This window comes from Poromitra crassiceps (assembly GCF_964638095.1).
Source record: "Poromitra crassiceps genome assembly, chromosome: 9".
In the NCBI taxonomy this organism is placed as follows: Eukaryota; Metazoa; Chordata; class Actinopteri; order Beryciformes; family Melamphaidae; genus Poromitra; species Poromitra crassiceps.
In genome coordinates this window covers 27,098,602-27,120,827 of record NC_139630.1, presented here as the reverse complement: position 1 = coordinate 27,120,827, position 22,226 = coordinate 27,098,602, and the positions used below count along the sequence as shown (strand labels likewise).

At 43.5% G+C, this 22,226-nt stretch overlaps 1 protein-coding gene across 1 annotated transcript; it reads left to right on the top strand.

Annotated features, from left to right (window-relative positions):
• The first annotated feature begins 136 nt into the window (after window positions 1-136).
• On the top strand, window positions 137-16,786 carry LOC310781864 (protein sel-1 homolog 1-like). Its single transcript, XM_083642496.1, has 21 exons — window positions 137-679; window positions 816-853; window positions 2,179-2,386; window positions 3,897-4,064; window positions 4,595-4,700; window positions 5,671-5,833; window positions 5,981-6,034; window positions 6,659-6,718; window positions 6,817-6,898; window positions 7,059-7,213; window positions 8,040-8,096; window positions 8,199-8,267; window positions 8,536-8,613; window positions 8,911-8,973; window positions 9,329-9,416; window positions 10,759-10,907; window positions 12,186-12,351; window positions 12,499-12,573; window positions 13,787-13,959; window positions 14,127-14,255; window positions 14,432-16,786. Exons 1-21 carry the CDS (start codon window positions 592-594, stop codon window positions 14,708-14,710), a joined length of 2,448 nt encoding a protein of 815 aa, XP_083498622.1. The 5' UTR covers window positions 137-591; the 3' UTR covers window positions 14,711-16,786.
• The last annotated feature ends 5,440 nt before the right edge of the window (window positions 16,787-22,226 follow it).

Genomic DNA, 22,226 nt, shown 5'->3' with positions numbered 1-22,226 from the left:
ACCATTGGCTAACTGTCAGCCTAAACGTGCTGCGATTGGTCGAGTGGAGAAAATAGGAAGTGTCGTTCATAGTGGGCTGCTTATAATAGCTATGCTAACTGGTAGTTATTTGGCTGTGATATGAGCTGAAAGGGTAGAGATTTTGCAACTCGTTACTCGTCGTTAAAGTCCGGCGTTTTGAATTGGCAATTAAGCAACGGTAGCCAACGTTTAGACCGAGCAAGTGCAGCTGTTCTAGAGATCGCCTTGTTTACGTTACGTGTTTTGTATTTAACGTTAGCTTGTTAGCCAACGTCATTAGCTCACCACAAGTCTGAAATAGCTCGCTGGCTACTACTGGTCTGCTAGCTTGCATTTTGCTATCTTACCATGTTGTTTGATAGCTAACGTTAACATTAACTAAGTTGTCATCAAAAATAATATTAGGTTCTGATTTCAAGTGTGGCTGTGGGCTAGGTTATAACACGAGATATTAATGTAGCTAACGTTATTAGTCAAGATTTCAAAGTGGGACGAAACTGTAACTGGATGTTCAGTAATAGAAATAACAGCAGCTACAGCTAGCAGACTGTTAGCTTGTCAACAAAAACAATGGGCTATACGGGTTTTTTAAAGACTGCTAGAATACTTAGTTTTTTGACCGTTCTCCTGATATTCTCCGTCAAAGGAATAACAGCTGGTAAGTAGCTAACTCCTTATCCCTGTTCCCTGTGGCCAGCCTTAACGTTAGTGGCTGGCGTTCCTAAACACCTGCAAACTGCTTACATTAATGTCCAACTTCACGCAACAGCTTTACTGATATCTATTATTTGCAGATGAAGAGCAAAATGGGAATGATGTTCCAGAATTAAAGGTATGTGATGAGCTATTTGTTGCCTGGGTCCAAACTCAATTTAGCAGAGCAAGCAATCCCTGGTGATACTGTAGACTTATGCAGATCAGTGTGTAAAGGAGATTAATAATAAGAGACTATACTCATGCAGCCTGCCTCTCATCCCTTTTATGTCAAGGGCTGTTGCTACCTTGCTTGGGGGATTCATCTTAGGTTTATTGTCTTAAACAACACCACGCTGATAACTTGATCTCATTTGCACAAGTATAATAGGGAATATGGATGTTTTTTTATTTTTAAGCGCCCTCTTACCTTACTGTCCTAAAACTTGTGGAATCCTGTATTGTGCATTAAACTCATCTTATTTCTGCATTCTGAGGGTTTCGGTAGGATCAGATGGAACAAACTTATCGGAATCCTAGGTACTTCAAAAAGTTTGTGGTTATTGTTTTAAATGACACATTTAGATGAAAGGTTGTTTGGGACCAGACACCCGAGGCATGCACACTGGCGGTCTTAGTGCCAAAGTCACGCCCTGTTCCGGGTTAAGAACAGGACCCTTAAAAAAACTATGTTATATGGTCTCTCCTGATTCTAAATATAGCCAAATCACTTGGTTTGACCAAGTAAAACTGTTATTACTACTACTACTACTACTATTATTACTATTTATAAGCATTTTACAAAATGACTGGAAAAATGAATGGCGGAAAATCCCTTTGTTCATATCAGTTCATGCCTAACCTGGAAGAGGGTGTGACTTTGGCTCTAAAACAGCCAGTGCACGTGCCTCGGTTGTCAGGCCCCAAACACTAGCCGGTTTTCATCTAACTCGGTCTTTTAAAACAACAATAAACGCTAACTTTTTGACGCAAATAGGATTCCGACAAGTTTGTTCCATCTGACCCTATCGAAACCTTCAGAATGCAGAAATAAACTGAGTTTAATGCACGATACGGGGTTCCACAAGTTTTAAGACAGCAAGGTAAGAGGGCGCTTCCCCCAGTGAGCCTTCAGGCAAGCTGTCAGAAGCGCCTGAGGGTAAATCTATATGTAGAGCTTGCTATCTAGTATAATGGTATATTGACACTGCATCTGACAGGTGTTCTTTAAACTTATTCAAGATGTCAGCCAAAGCAACATTGAATATACCTTAGCACCTAGTCTTTCCCAGCTGCTCTGTTACTACTGTCTCACATGGCTAGTAGAGACTGTTTTAAGAGGAAATATCTGTTGGTTGTCGTCTACAGTTGTTACATGTATTCTGCCTATTTTCTGTATGTAATGTGCTTCCCCCGTTTTCATCCATTCCTCTGTAATAACACATTTTTCTGTCGTTGCCCCAGTCCTACCATGAGCCGGACTCCGAAGAGGATGAGGTCCCAGTGGGGGCAAGGATTGTGGCAGGTGCCTCTGTGAGCTCACGCAGGGAAAGCAGCCAGCCAGAAGAGGAGAGACGGTCTGAAGAGGGACTGCAGGACAGTGGACTGGAGGGAGAGGACAAGGAGGACTTGCCCAGCCAGCCCCCTCCCATTCAGGAGAGGCCTAAAGAGAGTAAGAGCTAATAGTTGAACCAGTATATCGGGGATGTACTGGTAGATCTCAGGGTGCTTTCCCTTAGGTTAAGATTTCCCTTTGAGTCAGAGTTAAGGTGTCCATAAAATAGAATCGGCTGCACAAAACACCCTTAAATCTTCTCCATAAGGTTAAACATTTGGAAAACGTAAGCACAAGATTTAAGGGTGTTTTGTGTGCAGCCGATTCTATTTTATGGACACCTTAACTCTGACTCTTAAGGGAAATCTTAACCTAAGGTGCTTGGTGCAACTGGGCCCGGGGCTTAGTGTATTGTCGGCTTGTTTATGTGTCTCTCTGTATGTGTGAGGCAGAGATCATGAGTTGGTAGCAGGCATTTCATTTGAGTACAGTGGTTTGACGACTGTGTGAACAACACATATGTCAGGATTGGATGGCGTAGCACACTGGCTATCAGGATTTTTGCTATGAAAAGGTCATGTACGTATGTATGACAGACAAGAAGACAGTAGCATGGTTCAAGGCAATGTGCATTAACACCCCAATATCCCCAAAAAGTCCTATATAATTATTTCAGGGGTTTAAAAAGACTGAGAGACTTCTCCTCATAGCTTTCGCCCTATTTGGGTTTTGGCGAGCGAGTGTCCTTGGCCTTGAGAGTTGCTTTTGAAGCTGAGATTGAGGTCTGGAATTTGCACTTTTCAGCTAGTGTGAATTCATTCCCACGCTAAATTATTAAGTTCAAGTAGCAGTTATATGACAGTGGTGGACAATGGGAGCTTTATATAATAGGCTTTGTTGTCTGCAGTTTTCCCCCCTATATTGAATCATAATCTGTGTTTATAGAATGAGTGTTGCCTTGTTGAGTCTTGACATGCTAACCTGCTTTCAGCGTTAGGCAGCTGTGTGGTGTCGTCACAGCTCTCAGCGTCGGTTAAACCCCATGAGAAATTAAAAGTGCGCTTGCACCTGTGGCCCCTCTCGCCACCAATTACATCAGTTTACTCAGGGATGAATCCTTTACTTCCTGTAGCTCCTTCCTGTTTCTCACACAGAGCCTCACATTTACCTTGTACAAAGATCATACATTTTTTTTGGGGGGGGAGGGAGTTAAATAACCAACATTCAGTTATAAATTCGTAAGTGTTGTTTCTTTGAAAAACAAAACATGTTAATATCTAATCTATCTGTCTGTCTGTCTATCTATCTGTCTGTCTGTCTGTCTGTCTATCTGAAGCTGAAACTTTCAGAAAGTCTAAAAAGAACAGCTGAGCGGGTGACCTGACGGAGCCTGATTTTTTAATTAGGGCAGATTAATTACCCTAAAGCTGAGGCTATAGTTCAGTGATGATGTCATCAGTGATGACAGGCGAGGCCAGCGAGCCCGCGCAGCGGCCGAGCCTAGGAATCGATGCCTAGTTTGTTAAATATACAGTATTTAAAGAATAAACTCCATGCACAGCCCAATACTGTCTTAATAACTGCCCGTCTTATTTTTATTTTATTTTGTATTTTTATTTTGATGTAGTTCCTGTGGTAAATGGAGGCACAGCCAACGGAGAGCCCTGCATCTTCCCCTTCCTCTTCCAGGGGAAAGAGTACTTGGACTGTACCACTGTGGGCCGGAGGGATGGACGGCTGTGGTGTGCCACCACATACGATTATGACCAGGAGAAGAAATGGGGCTTCTGTGAGAGTAAGTGGCAATGTACACCAGATGCGTTACGGATCCGGCAAAACTGCTGGATCGACTCTCATGGGCGATACATGCGGTACGGAAAAATTACGCACCTGTTCTATTTTTGTCGGATCGTGCATAGTCAGACGTGAGTGTGGGTCTGTTCGCAGCCGTACCGCATCTGTTCCGGAGCTGGTGGACATTAGCCCTTAGTCTTCAAGGCGGCACTGTCAGAGAATCAACTTTTAGCCAAAGCAATGAAATCATCACTAATTTTTTTTACTGTAGTACCTTGTCATGAAGCAGAATTACAGACAGGCTCTTCAATTCCTTGTTTACCAATCATGACATGAACTATTCAAATACAAGCCTTTGTGAAACCACAGCAGGAAACTGATGGTGAAAATAGTAGTTCCGACAGGCGACAGCAAACTATGGTTTCAGCTTCAAAATGACCACTTCCCCCCACTGCTTCCAATGGCTACTAACCTTTCATGATTCATATACATCTATACATCAATGGCTTTGTCCTCCCTTCTTCCCCTTAGCGGAGGAGCAGATAGAGCAGAGACGGCAGATGGAGGACGCTGAGGTGGAGTATCAGATTGTCCTCCGCCTGCTGAACTCCACAAACAGGAGGAGCAAGAAGAAAGAGTGAGTTTCCTCCACCCTTTGTTCCCTCTCAACTTGATTCTCTCCATCCTTTTTGTAACGTCCTTCTTCTTAGGGCATCTTGATCTCAATACCTTCATAAAAGAACCATTTGGATTTGGTGATATTGTAAGAGGTCTGTGGACAAGATTGGCAGGGAGCATGGCACTGGGCATATGTGTTTTTTCATTATTATTATTATTATTAGTATTAGTATTAGTATTATTATTCAAAAAATTATCCAGGGTAAGGTATTTCATTAATTGAGCAACATTTGTTTTCATCTCGGCCAGGTTTTGAGCCACGAGTGAGTTGTATAATTAGCACTCTGAGATCAAAAGATCTGGGCAACTAATGCCCCAGACCTAATTATAAATCTGGAGTTTCAATCAAAACCTGGCAAAGTTGAAACCTAACTAACCATTTCATCTAAGAAAGAGAGAGTCAAGCTGAAGAATGAGGCAGAAAGCTAGACGCTACTACATCGACCATGTCTTATGCAGCTATGATAACAGGAAAATTCTTTGTCCTGTTTTTATTATTTTAACCGTCAAGATTGATGGAGGTCCAAGATGTCTTAATATTCTTTTCCAAACACAGCAGATTGCAACTCACTCACCACTCTAGCCTTCGATTCTCTTCTGAAATATTTGATTGTAAAGGTGTTGTTAGATCTTCTTTTGGTAGTTATCTCGAGGGAGATATTTTCACTGCACTTGGGTGTCCGGGAGATTTTGATTTGTTGGACTTTGATTCATTTTTAACTGTAAAAGTCCAGCAATTAGCGCATAACGGAAGCACTGTTGAGTGGCATGTGCTGGCAGGTTTGTTTCCAGCGACAGCGCTCACGTGCTTTTACTCAGAACATCCTTATTTGCTTTGGATGTGAGCCTACTGCTCGCTGTGTACACTCTGTCTGTATTAATCCAACCTCAACCATGCCACCTCTGCTTACCCCCCACCGCTCGCTCAGATGGTACGAGAAGCTGTTGAAAGTGGCGGAGACCGGCCACCATAAAGCCATGGAGAAGGTGGCCTATGCCATGCTGTTTGGAGACTACATGGCCCAGAACGTCACCAAGGCCAGAGAGCTGTTTGAGAAGCTTGCCGTGGAGGGATCGCCCAAAGCTCAGACGGTACAGCTCTCGTCCGTTAACCACAAACTCAATATCTCACGCAGAGAATAGTGCAGAATAATTCAGTTTCTGTTTTGACCTGAGATGTGATCGCGTATTTCGGACATTACCCGTGTATCGACGTAGTTCTCTCGTTCTCTTCCATAGGCGCTTGGCTTTCTATATGCTGCAGGGCTGGGAGTGAACTCCAGTCAAGCTAAGGTACTTTTTTGATTTGGTATGTTTGAAGTTGTGTCTGCTTCTCTCCCTATAGTATATTCAATCTGTATATTCTCTCCCTATCCACCTTATTTTTGAATGCCCCACTGTAAAAAATAATTGTGGGTACAAGGTCCGGTTTAACGTGACTTATTGTTGCAGCTTGCCATTTCCTTTGTTATACTCGGCTGCAGATCCCGAATTATAAACCGGAAACTGGAGGACGTTATAAAAGTTATAAATATAGTCACGTTATAAACAACAAACCAACTCTAGGGGTCCGTATGGAAACAGTGTTACTCGAAATGGTTAAAAGTTAAATCAATTTGGTCATTCAATGGCGTTTTACTGCCATGTAAAGTAACTATTACGCTAGCCGCTAGCATTAGCCACAGTAGCCGACTACCCACAATGCATTACGTTATCCAAGCACCCGAACGACACGGCTGTAGAGCAGAATGGCTCTCCTGTAAAATCCTCATAGACGTTTTTTTTGTCAAGTTAAAACCATAGACTGCAAAACAGTCTATTACACCGGAAGCGGAAGAAGCACCCATCGGGCATCATGGCAGCTAGAAATAAGGTGGATAGTATATTCAATCTGGCTTGTTCTTCACTCCTTTTCAGGCCTTGGTTTACTACACCTTTGGAGCTTTGGGTGGAAACTTGATAGCTCATATGATTCTGGTGAGTTGATTGGTCCATATTAGGATCCATCATCCCTGACATAATCACTTTACTTCCCACGTATACAAAATCGACCTTTCCTCTCATTGTTTTATTAGGGCTACAGATACTGGGGAGGTGTGGGTGTGCCCCAGAGCTGCGAATCAGCACTCACACACTATAGACTTGTGGCAAATCAGGGTGAGAATCTACTGCTTTTATTTCTGTATTAGGTAGAACAAGGCCGTAGCAGTATAACATTCAGAACTATCATTAGATGTTTTTGGATACATAACCTGATCAAAAATAATTTTTCACCTTCTCATTTTCCCCCCACTCCACTCTCTTACCCCCCCTCTAGTGGCCAGTGACGTGTCGCTGACAGGGGGCTCTGCAGTGCAGCGGATCAGGCTGCTGGATGAGGTGGAGAACCCCGGCTCCACCAGTGGGATGTTGGAGGAGGACCTGATCCAGTACTACCAGTTCCTAGCTGAGAAGGGAGACGTGCAGGCTCAGGTACAGTGGGCCATCAGTGTCCAGAGCTGATATACTGTAGTGCCTTCCCCCAGATACATATCAGTATTTCATCATAGATTGGTCCTATCAACTCAAATAATGCCACTTTAGAATTTTATTTAGGTTTAGAAAGGTTTATGATTACAGCTGACAATATCGCAAGCACTGGTCAAATAGACCTCATGGTCGCTTTTTTGTCACAAATGCTCAGTTGGAGGCAAATTCCGATTTTTAATGTAAGAATGAGAAGGAAAAAAGCTTTTGCACACCTAGGCTCAACAGGTGCGTCGGAGAAGGGCAAAACCTGACACAGTACCAGAATAAACTCCCGCACACTGTCTCTCCACATGCAATAAAAAGTTTAATCAGAATAACGTTTCGGTCGTGAGACTCTCTAGAGAATCTGATGAAGGTCTCACGACCGAAACGTTATTCTGATTCAACTTTTTATTGCATGTGGAGACAGTGTGCGGGAGTTTATTCTGGTAATGTAAGAATGAGAAAATGATTAAATCTTGTATATTCAAATGTCTTGGTTCCTCTTCTAATGACTCCAAGATGTTGATATGGTCTAAACGGTTTCAGTTCGTTTATATATGTTGTTACAGATGTAACAGTGTATCTTCTGTGTGCCGAGTTGTCAAGGGTTACAGTTGCTGTCTTTATTTGCATCCAGCCTTAAGAGTTGTATGGCCAGGAGCTAATGATTGATACAACTTGTAACAACATTTCAACATTTCCATTTGTTTTGGACCCATGCAGTGTTCTCAGTCTGTCACAGAAAAGCTTGAAAATGACTTAGCTTGATCCTTTGCTGCCCCGATAGGTGGGACTGGGTCAGCTACACCTGCATGGAGGACGTGGAGTAGAACAGAATCATCAGGTAACATTTTGTCAGAGTTGTATTCGTTCGGTTCTACAGTACTCCACAGTGGATGTATTTTTCACGCCAGTAACTGGATTTCTGATCCTTCCCGTCCACCAGAGGGCCTACGATTACTTCAACCAGGCTGCAAATGCAGGAAATACACACGCTATGGCTTTCCTCGGCAAGGTGGGTCAGATGCCTCTCAGGCCTTTTCTCAGTACGCTAGTCTGTGTGAAAGGTGTCGGAAGCTATTGTTTATTTGTTTATCATTGGATGGCTCTGTTGAATTCTCAGTTCTGATTGGCCAGTAAACTCATTCTGAGGTTTGTTATTTCCAAATAACAGGCTAGGGTTTCTAATCATATCACTGTAGTTTTTGTTGAGGGAAAAGCCTTTCATAAAAATGAAAAATAAAGTTGTCAAAATGTTGACTGTGGCTCCCTCTCTCCCTCAGATGTACTCGGAAGGCAGCGAGTTTGTCCCTCAGAACAACGAGACGGCCCTGCAGTACTTTAAGAAGGCGTCTGACTTGGTAAGAGCCCAGCTACGGACGACTTTATCTTTATCAGTATCTAGCTCGGGTCTTTTATCCTATATATGCATACAGTACACTGTCTTATCCGTTTGTATCTGTGTTCATCATTCCATGTATTCCTTGCACGCAGAGATACAGCATTCCTATTACAAACCCTCACAGTGTGTTGTACAGTAGATTTGTGTCAGTGCTACACATTGTGGCTTACTGAAAAACACTCGTCGCTGTTCATTTCCCTCATTGGTTGTTCTTGTCATCATTCTTTTCCCTCATTGGTTGTTCTTGTCCTCCCAGGGGAATCCAGTGGGACAAAGTGGCCTGGGCATGGCCTACCTATATGGAAGAGGTGTCCCAGTGGTAAGGAACCTTTACACATATTACATCCATTGAACATATCTCTAAAGGTTATGTAGGATGGCATATCCCCTAGCCTGGGTAAACCCAGCCTCCACGTGACCTCTATCTATGTGATAAAGGTCATGTGGAGGCTGGGTTTACCCAGGGCTAGCATATCCCCACCCAAACCTTTTTTTATCTTCAGTTTTTGTTGTCTGTTGCTAAGGGCAGCTTGTTGGTATAATACAAATAGTTCAAATCTAAATCTCAGAAAAGTGATTTGGTGACTTTCACATTGATGACAAGCTGGCGGAGTTACTGTCACTTCTGCTGAAATCAGTGCAAAAAAAAATGGTGAGTTTTTGTGTGCCTGCAGAATTATGAGCTGGCGTTGAAGTACTTCCAGAAGGCAGCAGAACAGGGCTGGGTGGACGGGCAGCTCCAGTTGGGCACCATGTATTATAGTAAGTGTTTTTGTGTGCGTGCGTCTTTCTTTCGGCACACCACCACTACTTTTGTCTTATAGACATTATTCGCTAACCCTGGACGGCGCCATATTGTTGACATACCGTCCTGCGCGCACACAGCCCTGCAGCTGACAACTAGTAACAGCCTTATTGTCGTTTCTGTTCCATTACAAAAAAGCGATGGTAATGACGGCAATACAAAAACCCACAGTTGTTGTTTGTATGCTGCCGTTAATGCCTGTAATAAATAAACAAAAGAACGAGGTGAACAGACTTTGCTGTGAGGAGCTGTCAGAAAGTTTCACCTGTCTCTCCCAACTATCCACACATCTCTCCTGTGCTGCTGAGACGTATCCCCAGTCTCGCTCCCTTCACGTCTGTGGACGGTAGAGATAGAAACAAACCACGGGGACTTTATTGCTGTCATTACTACAGCCATGTGTAACGCAGGTCACCATCCGAACACAATTGGAACGATACAGGTAACGCTAACAGCGGCTAGCTTCCTATAAACGCTGCTCCACATCGGCTGTCACTTGAGAGCTGCATCGCTATGTCGATAATATGGAGGCGGTGGGCGTGCCAGTACGTGAGTGACGTCAATCGAATAAGGTCTATAGTCTCGTCTCCTGTCATGCCTCCTCAAACAAGGGCAAGCATAAAAAAAAGTCACTAATGAAAAGATTTGTTTATGTAATTGCCTCCGTTTGAATCCAAATCATATTCCACTTGAGCTTTAAGTGGAATAGGATTTCTGCACTAAGAGATCAAAATCACACTTGCTTAAAGGAGAACTTCAAAGAAAAACAATGCTGATTTATTTGCACCGTTAAGTTGTGGACCAGTGACGTCATTCAAGCACAAATTACATCACTGGTCTGCAACTTAACTGCAAAACGGTTGACAGTTTTCGGATATGTGTGATATCATGTGCAAAATAAATTAGCATTGTTTTTACGTGAAATTCTCCTTTAACTAATTCATAGGCCCTTGAAGCCTTTTTTTGGGTCTGTTCAGTTCCCTGGGAGATGGTGCTCTTCTGCTCGCCCATCTCCATCCTGTTTGCAGCTCCCCATCAAGTCTTGGATAGCCTTTAGATAGAACTGTGTAGTCCTCCTTTATAAAGATAAAAAAAAATCACGTTGCTGCCTCACAGGCTTTGAAACCCTTCTGTCTTTCACTTGTGCTGGATCATTCTCGCTCTCTCCCCATCTCCTACCCAACATTTTCACTCAGTTTCTATCGACTATAACACACGTTTTTTTTTTTTTTTTTTTCGTTCCTCTCTCACCCTGTTTGACTCAATGTCTCTCTCTCTCTTCCTCCTCTCCTTCCCTAGATGGCATCGGGGTGAAGCGGGACTACAAGCAGGCGCTCAAGTTCTTCAACCTGGCCTCGCAGGCGGGCCACATCCTGGCCTTCTACAACCTGGCCCAGATGCACGCCACCGGCACCGGTGTGATGCGCTCCTGCCACACGGCGGTGGAGGTCAGCCAACCTGCCGCTGCTGCTGCTTCCACCCCTTCATAACTGTCTTTCTTCCTGGTAGCCATGACACATTGACGTGCTGTACGGCGCCCTCCCCATCATTTGTCGTCCATTTTATACCTCCGGTTGCCGCGTGTCGTTAACCTGACGCTGCCAGATGGGGGCGGTGTAGTTTACACAATGAGACACGCAAAAACAATACCGCCCCCATCTGGCAGCGTCAGGCTAGTGTGTCGTTCCCGGCCGTACACACTTGAGTGCAAAGCTGTGATGTAATGAACAGTTGCCGCTTGCCCAGGCTGTACAGTTCATAAGCTGCTTGTTAGCTCTTTTTAACGTATGGTTCTTTAGCAATCTGCTACATTAGCTGCAGTTTCTGAATTTCTTCTATTGAATTAATTTGGAATACTATTTAATTCAAGAGTTCATATGCCTATGCATCTCTAATTCTTAGAGGTCACTAGGCTTAGAAGTCATCGTTTATACTATTTCTCCACAACAACTCGTCCATCAAGGCCAGATGGTAGCAGTTAATAAACTGCTTGTTGGAACTATTTTGCTCTTTTCCACTACTGTCTGTTCCGTCATCTTGCAGCGGTCTCGCTTGACCTTCTTTTATGTTAAAGGTCCCAATTCGTGCAGCTGTAACCTCTTAAAAACGTGTGTCTCTGGTCCATAAAACATGATTCTGGATTAATCTGTCGAAAATATAGCAACCCCGTTTGTTGTGACGGAGTTCTCACTTCCTCATCTGGTCGCTTCCCAAGGTTGCAAGTTATCGTTAACTTAACGGTACTACGCTAAAGAGGACATCTCAAAATGCCTAGACTTACCGAATGCACCTCTGCAGTTGCTGGATCACGTACAGTTGGCGTCGCTCCAGCTAGAAGTGTTAATTTTGTGGCTATAGACTAAATGGTGCAGGTAGCTTGTGTGAGAGGGACCCGCGCAGTATGCAGGAGGAAGCTAGTGACGTCGATATTCTCTCCAGATTCCTCTCTGGGCAAACGACGCGTTTGGGGGTGTGGCTTGGAGGAGACTGCAGGGGGACGCTGGATAGGGACAAATCCAACTGTGGCAGTTCTGAGCGTGTGACCACTCATTACAGGGAGGGCTGACAGCAGTATATATGCATTTACAAGTAAAAACAGCTTTTGCACGGAATGGGACCTTTAATGCTTTTATGTTAATTCTTTAAAGTTGGAAGGTGATAAATTTCCCTGTGCCTCATTGTTGAACAGGCCCTTACCTGTGTGTGCCTGTGTGTCCCGGTCGCAGCTCTTCAAGAACGTGTGTGAGCGTGGCCGCTGGTCAGAGCGCGTCATGGCGGCCTACGGCAGCTTTAAGGAGGGCGAGCTGGACGCGGCGCTGGTCCAGTACCTGCTGCTGGCTGAGCAGGGCTACGAGGTGGCTCAGAGCAATGTGGCCTTCATTCTGGACCAGAGTAAGAGAAAACATGGACAAGTTGGCGTTCTCCAACGATGGCTTGACTCCTTGACTTTCACTCTGAATCAGTGTGTTATTTGTCCAAATATTATGTTAATGGCACCATTTGAACGTTGTGTGGGTTTTTGTGTTTGGTTTCAAACAGAAGGGGCACAGATCTTCACTGAGAATGAGACCTACCCTCGTGCTTTACTCCACTGGACAAGAGCTGCAGCACAGGGTCAGTCTGTAGACACTCCCTCACACAGCTTCCCCTGCACTACTGTGCTCTTTTTTTTAAGGCAATTGCCTCTTTTTTTGATAGACTACAGTGGAGAGTAACAGGCAAAATGGGAGAGGCTATGATATTGATTGATTGATTGATTGATTGATTGAAACGATTTATTTCAAACAGTTAAAACAATACATAAAGTGAAAAAACCAGTAAACATAACGGTCCAATAGACTTCAGCAAAAGGAAAATATGTAAACTCAAACATAAAAAAAGGCGAACTGTTTGAAAAGGGGCCGGAAGAAGCCTAGGCTTATCGAGTCCTGCCCCCAAATCATTCATAAACAAATTCATACATCCCTATATATGCATATCCCAACTCCCACGCTCCTCCACACACGCTCATGTATACATGTATACACATACATACATATATATGTACAGTATATATATATATACACATACGTATACAAACTTACCCATACACACACAATATCATAAATCCACCCACATAACCCTATCAATACTTATTCCTAATAATACATTCCAATATTACCCCAATAACCCAATGCTTTGATATTAACTTGTGTTGAACCAATGCATATAAGAATTTATACAATGTACACAACAATTCTATACAAAATGTATATTAAAAATATACATCATGCACACCATATATTATACATTATATACATAATGTATATTTCAACATACACCATATACAACACTATCTTTCATTACACACACAATAACATAATAATATTAATGTACAGAATACACATCAGACCAGGCACACCCACCCACCAATAACACAGTAATACTCTACCAGGAAAAAAGGACATTGCCAAAAAAACAGCAAAATCCGAGCTACTCAAGAATCAAGATTCAATGTATTTCTTGATTCAATATTTTTTTTTATTAGATTTGAAAATGGAGATATTAGCACTTTGTTTGATCCTGTCATCCAGTCTGTTCCAAAGAGTCACCCCATAGACTGTAATACACATGCTCTTAAGAGTAGTGCGAGCACACGGCTGTTTCAAATTATATTCACCTCTTAAATCATAGCATCCTTCTCTGTCGGCAAACATATGAAAAGGTTCATCAGTCAGATTAAAAGAGTCAGTAGAATGCCATAGGAACACTAGCTGGATTTTGCTACTCACAAACCAAACCCCACTGACTAAACTGAAAGCCGGGTGCATTTGATGGTCTTTTCCAGGTTACACTGTGGCGAGGATAAAGCTAGGCGACTACCACTTCTACGGCTACGGGACAGATGTGGACTACGAAACGGCTGTCATCCACTACAGACTGGCATCAGAGCAGCAGCACAGCGCCCAGGCCATGTTTAACCTGGGCTACATGCACGAGAAAGGCCTGGGCATCAAACAGGTGGGGCATGAGGATTCAATGTCTTACTTTCTGCGTATACACACACGCGCACACACACACCAGGATCCATAAAAACATAGGAACACCATCGATTGGTGCAGAAAAACATCAGAAATTCAAAATGCAGACAGACTTCTGTGCTTCAACCTTTCCATCTGGCTATGCAGGACATCCATCTAGCCAAGCGTTTCTACGACATGGCTGCTGAGGCCAGTCCTGACGCCCAGGTCCCCGTCTTCCTGGCTCTGTGTAAGCTGGGTCTGGTGTACGCTCTGCAGTACCTGCACGATTTCAATGTGAGTACATGTTCCTCAATGCTCAATGCATGCAGGCCCTCTCAAATCGGCTTCACATTAGCAAACGCGGCGTTCTAAAATGACAGAAAAGCCAAACTATTCACTCATGACATTGCTGACATTGATGAACTTGCTGCTTGTGTCCTCGTCCGGGCCGTTCTTGGCCTCCCTGTCAGGTGACGGAGCTAGTAACTCAGGTGGACCTGGACCAGCTTCTGGGCCCGGAGTGGGACCTCTACCTCATGACCGTCATCGCCCTGCTGCTGGGCACGGTCATCGCCTACCGACAGCGCCAGCACCAAATCGTAGTGCCCCCTCGCCCTCCAGCCCCCGCCCCGGCACCCCCTGCCAGAGCGCCTCAAGAGCAGCCGCCGGCAGCCCAAGCCGAGGCCCAGGCTGAAGGAGAGACGCCACAAGCCCCGCGCCAGGACCAGGCGGAACAGGAGCAGCAGTGAGAGGGACGCCACATGGCAGTGAGGGGGCAGTCAAAGACAGAGAGAGAGAGAGAGAGAGAGAGGGGAGTGTGGTAAAGGAGGCTCTACCAGCTCGCCCCCCGCGGAGTAGCCAATGTTTACTGGCTAACTACCTGCTAGTTGTGAGCAGCGCTCCCGCTCTCCCTGCTCCCCTCCACATGCTACAAAAGGCTAAGTTTCCCACTGAACTGTTGAGTCTCACTACTCTTTCTCCATTGAAATATGCTGGAGCCCAAAAGCTGCAGCAGTTGACAGCAGGGGGTGTTTATGGACACGAGGCTGTCCGGAGGATAAACGCAGACTTGGGACTTATTAGTTTGGGACTCAGGGTATTGCCAGAGGCGCCCGTCTCCTCTCCGTGGAAATAGCCATGGGGGGGTTTGCCAGATCGAAGGGATTTTGGACTTGTCTAATCAGCAAATCAGTGTCACATCTGTTTCTTCTTACTCTCCCCTTTCGAAGGTATTCAAATTCAGTCGACCTACTTATGTAAGTCACTTCAATTTGTCCCGTATTTAGGAAAAAAACACAAGCAGGAAAATGCTATCTGAAACCATTTTGTTAGCTAGCTCTAGTCCCGTTGATAAAGGATTAGTCTTGTTTTTGCTCTTTTGCATGTTTTTTCCCCATAATTTTGCAGACTTGGTCTCATATCATCTTACAGACTTTATTTGGCTCATCTTACATCTTATCATCTTTATTTGGCACTTTTTCCACACATCAAGAATAAATGGTCAATAACCTTTTTGACAGCTTTTAGTTGAATTAATAACTTGTTCTGTTGAGCAACATTTGTTAGCAAATCATTTATAGTTTCATATCTTTGCATACCCCCTATTCAGATATCAATAGAAGGCTTATGTTGCGTTTGCATCAGTAACACTGCTACTGTAACTCTAACCAGCATTGAAAGGATATCATCGGTGTAAGAACAAGAAACCTCTTGAGCTATTCAGTTGAGTTTAATAGACCGTGGTAACAGTCATTTCAAACTTGCTGGATGCTCCATGCTTGTGTGATGGATAACTCAGATTTAAGCCTACATACACAGGTCGATATTTGATGTTAAAATTTTAAACATGGCGGACACCGCTAGAATGAGCAAAAAAAAGTTTGTCTGAAGTGAGTTATGTATTGCACCCAAATCCCCAACGCACTGACCGTTTGAAAAACCAGAGATCAATATTTCATCGTTCACTCTGCAGACTACGGGCCTGGTAGCAGAGTGCATGAGCTTTAAAAAAAAAACTCATTTTCAAGAGCAAATGTCAGTGAAGAATTGATCTATGCTGTCAAATGAAATTAACCAGCGGACGGATTTGCACAATTCTTTGAAGGTATACGTTGTAATGGGGGGTGACATTTTTTCCATGATCAGATTTTGATTTTGTTGTAGTTCTTTGGTTTATGTAGCACTGTGATGGTTCCTCTCATCTCAGCTTTAGTTCAATAAGCCTCGTGTTAGCCGAGGCAGAAACATGGAGCACCTAATGCTCTTTAGATCGTTGCTTCGTTAAAAGGAAATGGAAGCGATTTCTTTGTGTTTGACTTCAGCTCTTGTGAGAATTTCAACCCTCTCACCAAAAGTACAAATTGGACCTCTTCCCCCTCAGCTACTCTCTTCAGCTCAGATGGTCCCCAAATATGAGCTTGAAATGGCAACCAAATCAGCCGCGGTATGGCCGCGGCCCGGGGGTACAAAACAAGATGCAACATCTTGTCATTATTGTTAGATACTTAATTTTGCCACATGCAATTTTGCTCGGAAGTCCATTTGTTGAGGTCTGCAGTATGTACCTTTTTGTCTAGTATATATGGAGCAAGATTTTAATTTATCTGGCAATACATCTGCATGAAGTGTGTGAAGTTGTATAGGACAGTAGAATGTTATTGCCAGGATGAACAAGGAAACACGATTCCAACCTGTGACAGTGATGGACTCCTGCATTCACTTTACAACAACCCACCTTTTCTGTCTCAAATGAAACACTGGTCAAGATTGTCGAAGACTGCATTTTTACCATCGCAATGACAGGTTTATAATGAAAAATTAATAAATGATATATGGATATTTCACGGTTGCCAATTTCATTTGACGACGCCCTGCTGGAACGTGAAGATTATTTGGAATTCCAAAAGCTGATAACAGGTTTAGGAATAGGGAAACTGCTTTAATTAATAATCAAAGCTAACATGAAGCAAATGCTGACAATGAATGGACAGTCAAATGCATAATTTCAATAACAAGCTTAGCTATGTTTGTGTCTGTGTGACAGCGTGTTGCTGGGCCCCTTTGTCACTTTTGTCACGCATTTGGGTGGGGGGAGATAAGGCGAGCATCATAAAGTGACAGTGCTGAAAAACGGAGCATCACATTGTGGTAGGGGTGACCCATTGACGGGCCCATACACACCACTATGGGGTGGCTTTGGATTACCGTGGCAACGTGTGCGCTAGCGTCCTGCTCTGTCAAAGGTAAGTGCTAGAACAAGCAGGGGGGGGGGGGGCAAAGCTACACATGTCAGTCGCTGCTGTGCCTATATTGTTAGAGCAGTCTGTGAAATACAGTAGGGCCTGGGTATCTGGTCTATATAAAGGTGTGATCTGGCCACCAAAACATTTAGGTGTTTTAGACAGAAGAGTAGTAAAGTGAGGACTAATATCCTCATCTTCTCTGAATGAGAACCAATTGATGTAGTGCATATGGGTTGTCCCAGAGAAAAATCACTCGTGGATCTTTTGTAGCGTTTGATCATTTGTAGTTCAGAGATACGTGTGGAAAAAGTGGCCCTATTAGGGTGTTTTGAAAAGCTTCACATGGACACTTTGTCTCTAAGGCAGCGAGTGGTGGTGGGAGTACGAGGAGGGGATCCGACACTACAGCAACGAGACTCTCAGCAAGGTACAGTGCCGTTTAACCTCGTCTGCACACGCAGACTGAAAACAAGATGCACTGGGTATTACTTTTATTTCACTGATTTTACTTCATCTTCATAATATAACCTTCATATAATAATCATAACACATTCATATACGGTAATCCATTTAGAATCATTTTGTAATCTCAATGACCAAAAAGCCTTTTCAGTGTGGGGCCAGGGGCAGTGCTTAAAAAACGAAATATAGATCAAACATAGGCTATTGAACATAGGCAATTGGAGAAAAAGGAAATCGATCGATAGCAAGGCGGTTAGTTAATATGTTATAAGAACATAATATAATTGATTATTATGAGTAAGGGCCACAGGGATCATATTAAAGACAAGAGGCAGGTTACTATGGGGCGACACGACAGACAGCAGCACATGGGCCAGCACAGCAAGCATGTGGAGTATGTGCAGAACAAGCACAGCTGAAACAGATAAGACCTGAAGGTAAACAAGGGACACACACAAGTTAAAAATCATATCTTTGTGCCATTGTATTTACCCTAGGAACGGCACACGCTGCAAGGAAGAAATCAAAATTGTAATAAATGTATCTAGTTCTCAAGACGTCTTGCTTCACTGGAAGCTGCTCCCTCTAAGTAGGATTATCCCCACCAATGAAATACTTTTCTTATATTATAAGAAAAGTATTTCATTGGTTTATGACTTTGTAACTTTGTAACGCCCTCCCCCCAGCAGGAGTTTCCAGAGAAAACTAGACCGGTGAACTTCAAACATGCTCGGTTCCGGTGTCCGGACATGAGTCCATCCCCGTCTGTCCCCTCTTCAGGTGTGTCAAGGCTGCTAAAATCAATCTGTGGTCAAATAGATGAAACACTTATTAGGCCATGTTCAGACTAGGAGGCCAAATCTGATTTGTGAACTTTAATGACCTATTAATGATTCTATCCAGATTGATTTGCCTGTAGTGTGAACATGGCCTTAGATTAAATTGATTGCCTCTGTCTGGAATCTTTCTCTCCCTCTCTCTGTCTCTCACACTCTTTCTCTCCGTCTCCATCTGTTCTTAGTTGAATTAGTCAAGGCGGCGGATATCAAAGTCATCGCTGCCTTGGGGGATTCTCTGACAGTAGGTGTTATTATTATTTGTTATTTTCTCAGCTGTATTAGTACAGAGTAGAAGTCATATCTGCTGTGTGTGATCACGCTTCTTCTCGCATATTGAATGCCAGCTTGGTAATACGTGTTGCTGCATTTTCAAACAGAGCTATTTCTAGTTGTGCAGATTGATTTGAGCATGAGGCATTAATGAGTAATAAACAATTAAAAAAATCATCGTGACAAAATGTTATAATGCAATTTGTGCTGCCAGATTATCATTAGGCTGCTGTTCTTGAAACACGCGTGCTACAACAGCACCTGTGCTTTCTGAGCTGAACTTGTCAAAATATAATTTGTGCATTGTGACATTTACATTTAATATATGTTTCATGACACGAGATCACAATGCATTATACAAATGCCATGAATGCACCGGGTGTCGTTTGAATGAGAACATATTTTTCCCCCCACCAATTCCTGAAGTGGACTTTTCAGGCATTGTTTTTATGAGCATTTCTGTGCTAAATACTCAAAGTTTTGTTTATTTTCATGAAGTCCTGAATGAGTGAATGAATGAATGAATGAATGGTTTTTCCCTCTCTTTTCAGACGGCTATAGGCGCCAATGCCACCAACGTCCTTGGGATTCCTATCGAGTTTCGTCACGTGTCCTGGAGGTAGAAAAAAGTATTGCATGAAACCTTAATCTCACACTACAAAAGACTGATGATGTCTTTCATTGGTGATTTATCTTGACCAATGGCAGAACCCTATGGTAGATGTCCTGGATGCAGACAGCTCACACATGATGCTCATAACCTTTATTGTTGATGATCGAGGCATACTTTGGTTACATAAAATGAGTGTTTCAAAGTGTCACTCAAACAAAACGTGTCATTATATCAGAGGTCCAACAAGCACAATGTGATCTCCTCTACAGAGCGTTATATCTGCAAAAAACAACAAATTCTGTATTGGCAATCATCCTATTTTCTTTCATCATTCTGTATCTCGCAGCATCGGAGGCTACGGCTCGTTCGAAGATGTCATCACACTGGCGAGTAAGGGTGTTTCCAATCACTGATATCTCAGCCATCTCAGGAAGTGATTGTTTTTGTACATATTCCAAATCAATCACAGACAAACTGCAGGGAAAATGCAATACTTATGTAGTTTCCAATTGTGTATTTTAGATATCCTCAGGTTGTTCAATCCCAACGTGCTTGGTGCAGCTCCCAGCAAGACCGTTCACGGGACGCCGGCGCCGCTCAGCGAGACAGGCTTCAACCTGGCAGTAACTGGTGACAACACCTTGTAAGGCGTCTCCAGTGTGACACACACTTTCAATCTGAACTGAGAGAGAGAGGGGGGGGGGGGGGGGGGGACAGCGAAGTCAGCCCTCTTTCTACCTCACAGGGATTCATAAAATGTCTTATAATCTACCATAATCAATCAATGAAATCATATGGAAAGGTTTAAACTCTGTATATCAATCTTATTAGAACATTGTAAATCGAACATTTATCTGCAACAAAATGACTCCATAAAATGTATTATTTGGCCACATTATAACAGCACTAATAGTTCAACTTCCCCAAATACCTTGTCTTTTCCGCGACAGAACTGTACAACCTGTGAAATTAATTAGATCATTTTATTGATGCTTAACAAAAGTGTTGTAACTCTTTCTCTCTAGCAACCTCCCTGGCCAGACAAGGCATTTGATCGACACCCTGAGAAACTATGAGGTACAGTGATTTCCTGTCTTTTCTGCAGTCTGACCATGTAAGGGTTCTTGACGTTAAAGAGATTGCTGAGCAACTGGAATCTGAAGTAACCTTCAGCAAGACGCTGACCCTGATCCTGCGCTTTAACTGGACAACTATACGCTCAAAATGCTCTTAAAGACTAAAATATGAAAGCCTCAAGTCATCTTCATATGAATCTGTTTACTGATATTTTCTTTTGTAAAACTATCCCTGTGTCATTTCTTTCCCGCATGTTGCTCCTGTCTAAGGGTCTGAACTTTGAGGAGGACTGGAAGCTTTTGACCATTCTCATCGGCATGAACGATATCTGTGATTACTGCAAAGACAAGGTCTGTTTTTCTCTTGGAATGCTGAGTTCAATTGACAAAAAAACTTGAAAAATAACTGTTTCCATCTTCTTTCCAGGTTCTTTTTTCAGTGGACAACTTTGTTCACTACATGGCCGTCTCCTTGGAAATGCTTATGAATGAGGTAAAAAAAAATACTTGACACATTTGTATTTCTCATAGCGAACCTCTTAGATGTACTTGATACTTTTTGAACACGTTTTTAGATCTTTTCATGGACGGAGGGATTAGATTTCTGAATTTCACTACAGCATTGTGTTCGCATTTGCCCATGTTGTACTACAGGTTCCTCGTATGATCGTCAACGTTGCTCAGATCCTGCCCATGGAGACTCTCAGAGAGGTTCAGAAGCCGACGCCCGGCTGCCTGCTGCAGCGGTGAGGCTCCTCCTCCTCAGTCTGTCAACACCCTCTTAGTCTTACACATCTTACACATGAATGAGCAAACCTACATATTATGTATGTATATCTGTTTCAATTTCCTCGGACACCGTCGGCCTGACTGCATTCATATTTGGCACGGAATTTTGAATTAGGTCATTAGGGCTGACTAAATTGGCAAAAATGGCTAATTAGTGGCTAAAATGAGTCAACACGGGTTCAGCACCATGGAGAGCTCCATTTGTTAGCTACTGAAGGAAGACGCCTGAGTTGGAATCAGCGAGGGACGTGGACTATGAAAACCCTCTGGGGGGAGAGAGAGGAGAGGCTGCATGCCAACTCTGCGAGCGAGGCCTGACTGTCTGATTGTGATTGTGTGCGCCTCCAACAGGTATTGGTCGGCGGTGCGGCGCTTGGAGCAGGTCCGAGCCTTCACAGGCTGCAAAGAGACTTGCTCAGTGCAGCATCAGAGTCAAGAGCAGCCATGCTCAACCAGCGCTGCACTCAGAAGTAGATACAGTGCTGCGCATGCAGCTGGATAGAGTGGCATGAATATTTACATCAGCCATCAATAATTTGGAACAAGCCATGAGCCTGTGGAGCCTGAGCTGAACGTGTAGCAACATGAGCAGTTAGGCTACTCTTTCAAAGCGGTATAGCTTCTTTTAAATGCCGGCCCTCATAATGGCCCCGGTGTCGGTGAATGGCTCAGATATGCAAAATCCTTTTCATGAATGAAGTGTGCTGCCTGGCTGGACAAAGCCTAGTGAAAGCCAGGCTTTTAATCTCTATCTATGCACTCTGTCCTCTCCTTTCTGTCACTCTGTGGTAGGTCTTTCTGCTCTTGCCTGATCAAGCCGGTCAGCAGTTCTCCTGAACTACGGGAGCTGCTGGAGGTCAATCTGGAGTTCCAGGTGGAGTTGATCCCTTTGACTATACGAAGCGGTTTCCCCTAACTAGGCATCTCACAAACAGACAGACAGACAAACAGAGTCCACATTGCCAAATTGATAG

Excerpts from the sequence above, each read along its gene's own strand:
- LOC310781864 (XM_083642496.1), top strand. The coding sequence starts at position 592 with ATGGGCTATACGGGTTTTTTAAAGACTGCTAGAATACTTAGTTTTTTG. Across the intron at positions 680-815 it reads CGTCAAAGGAATAACAGCTG|ATGAAGAGCAAAATGGGAAT; the intron begins GTAAGTAGCTAA and ends TATTATTTGCAG. Across the intron at positions 6,035-6,658 it reads TGAACTCCAGTCAAGCTAAG|GCCTTGGTTTACTACACCTT; the intron begins GTACTTTTTTGA and ends ACTCCTTTTCAG.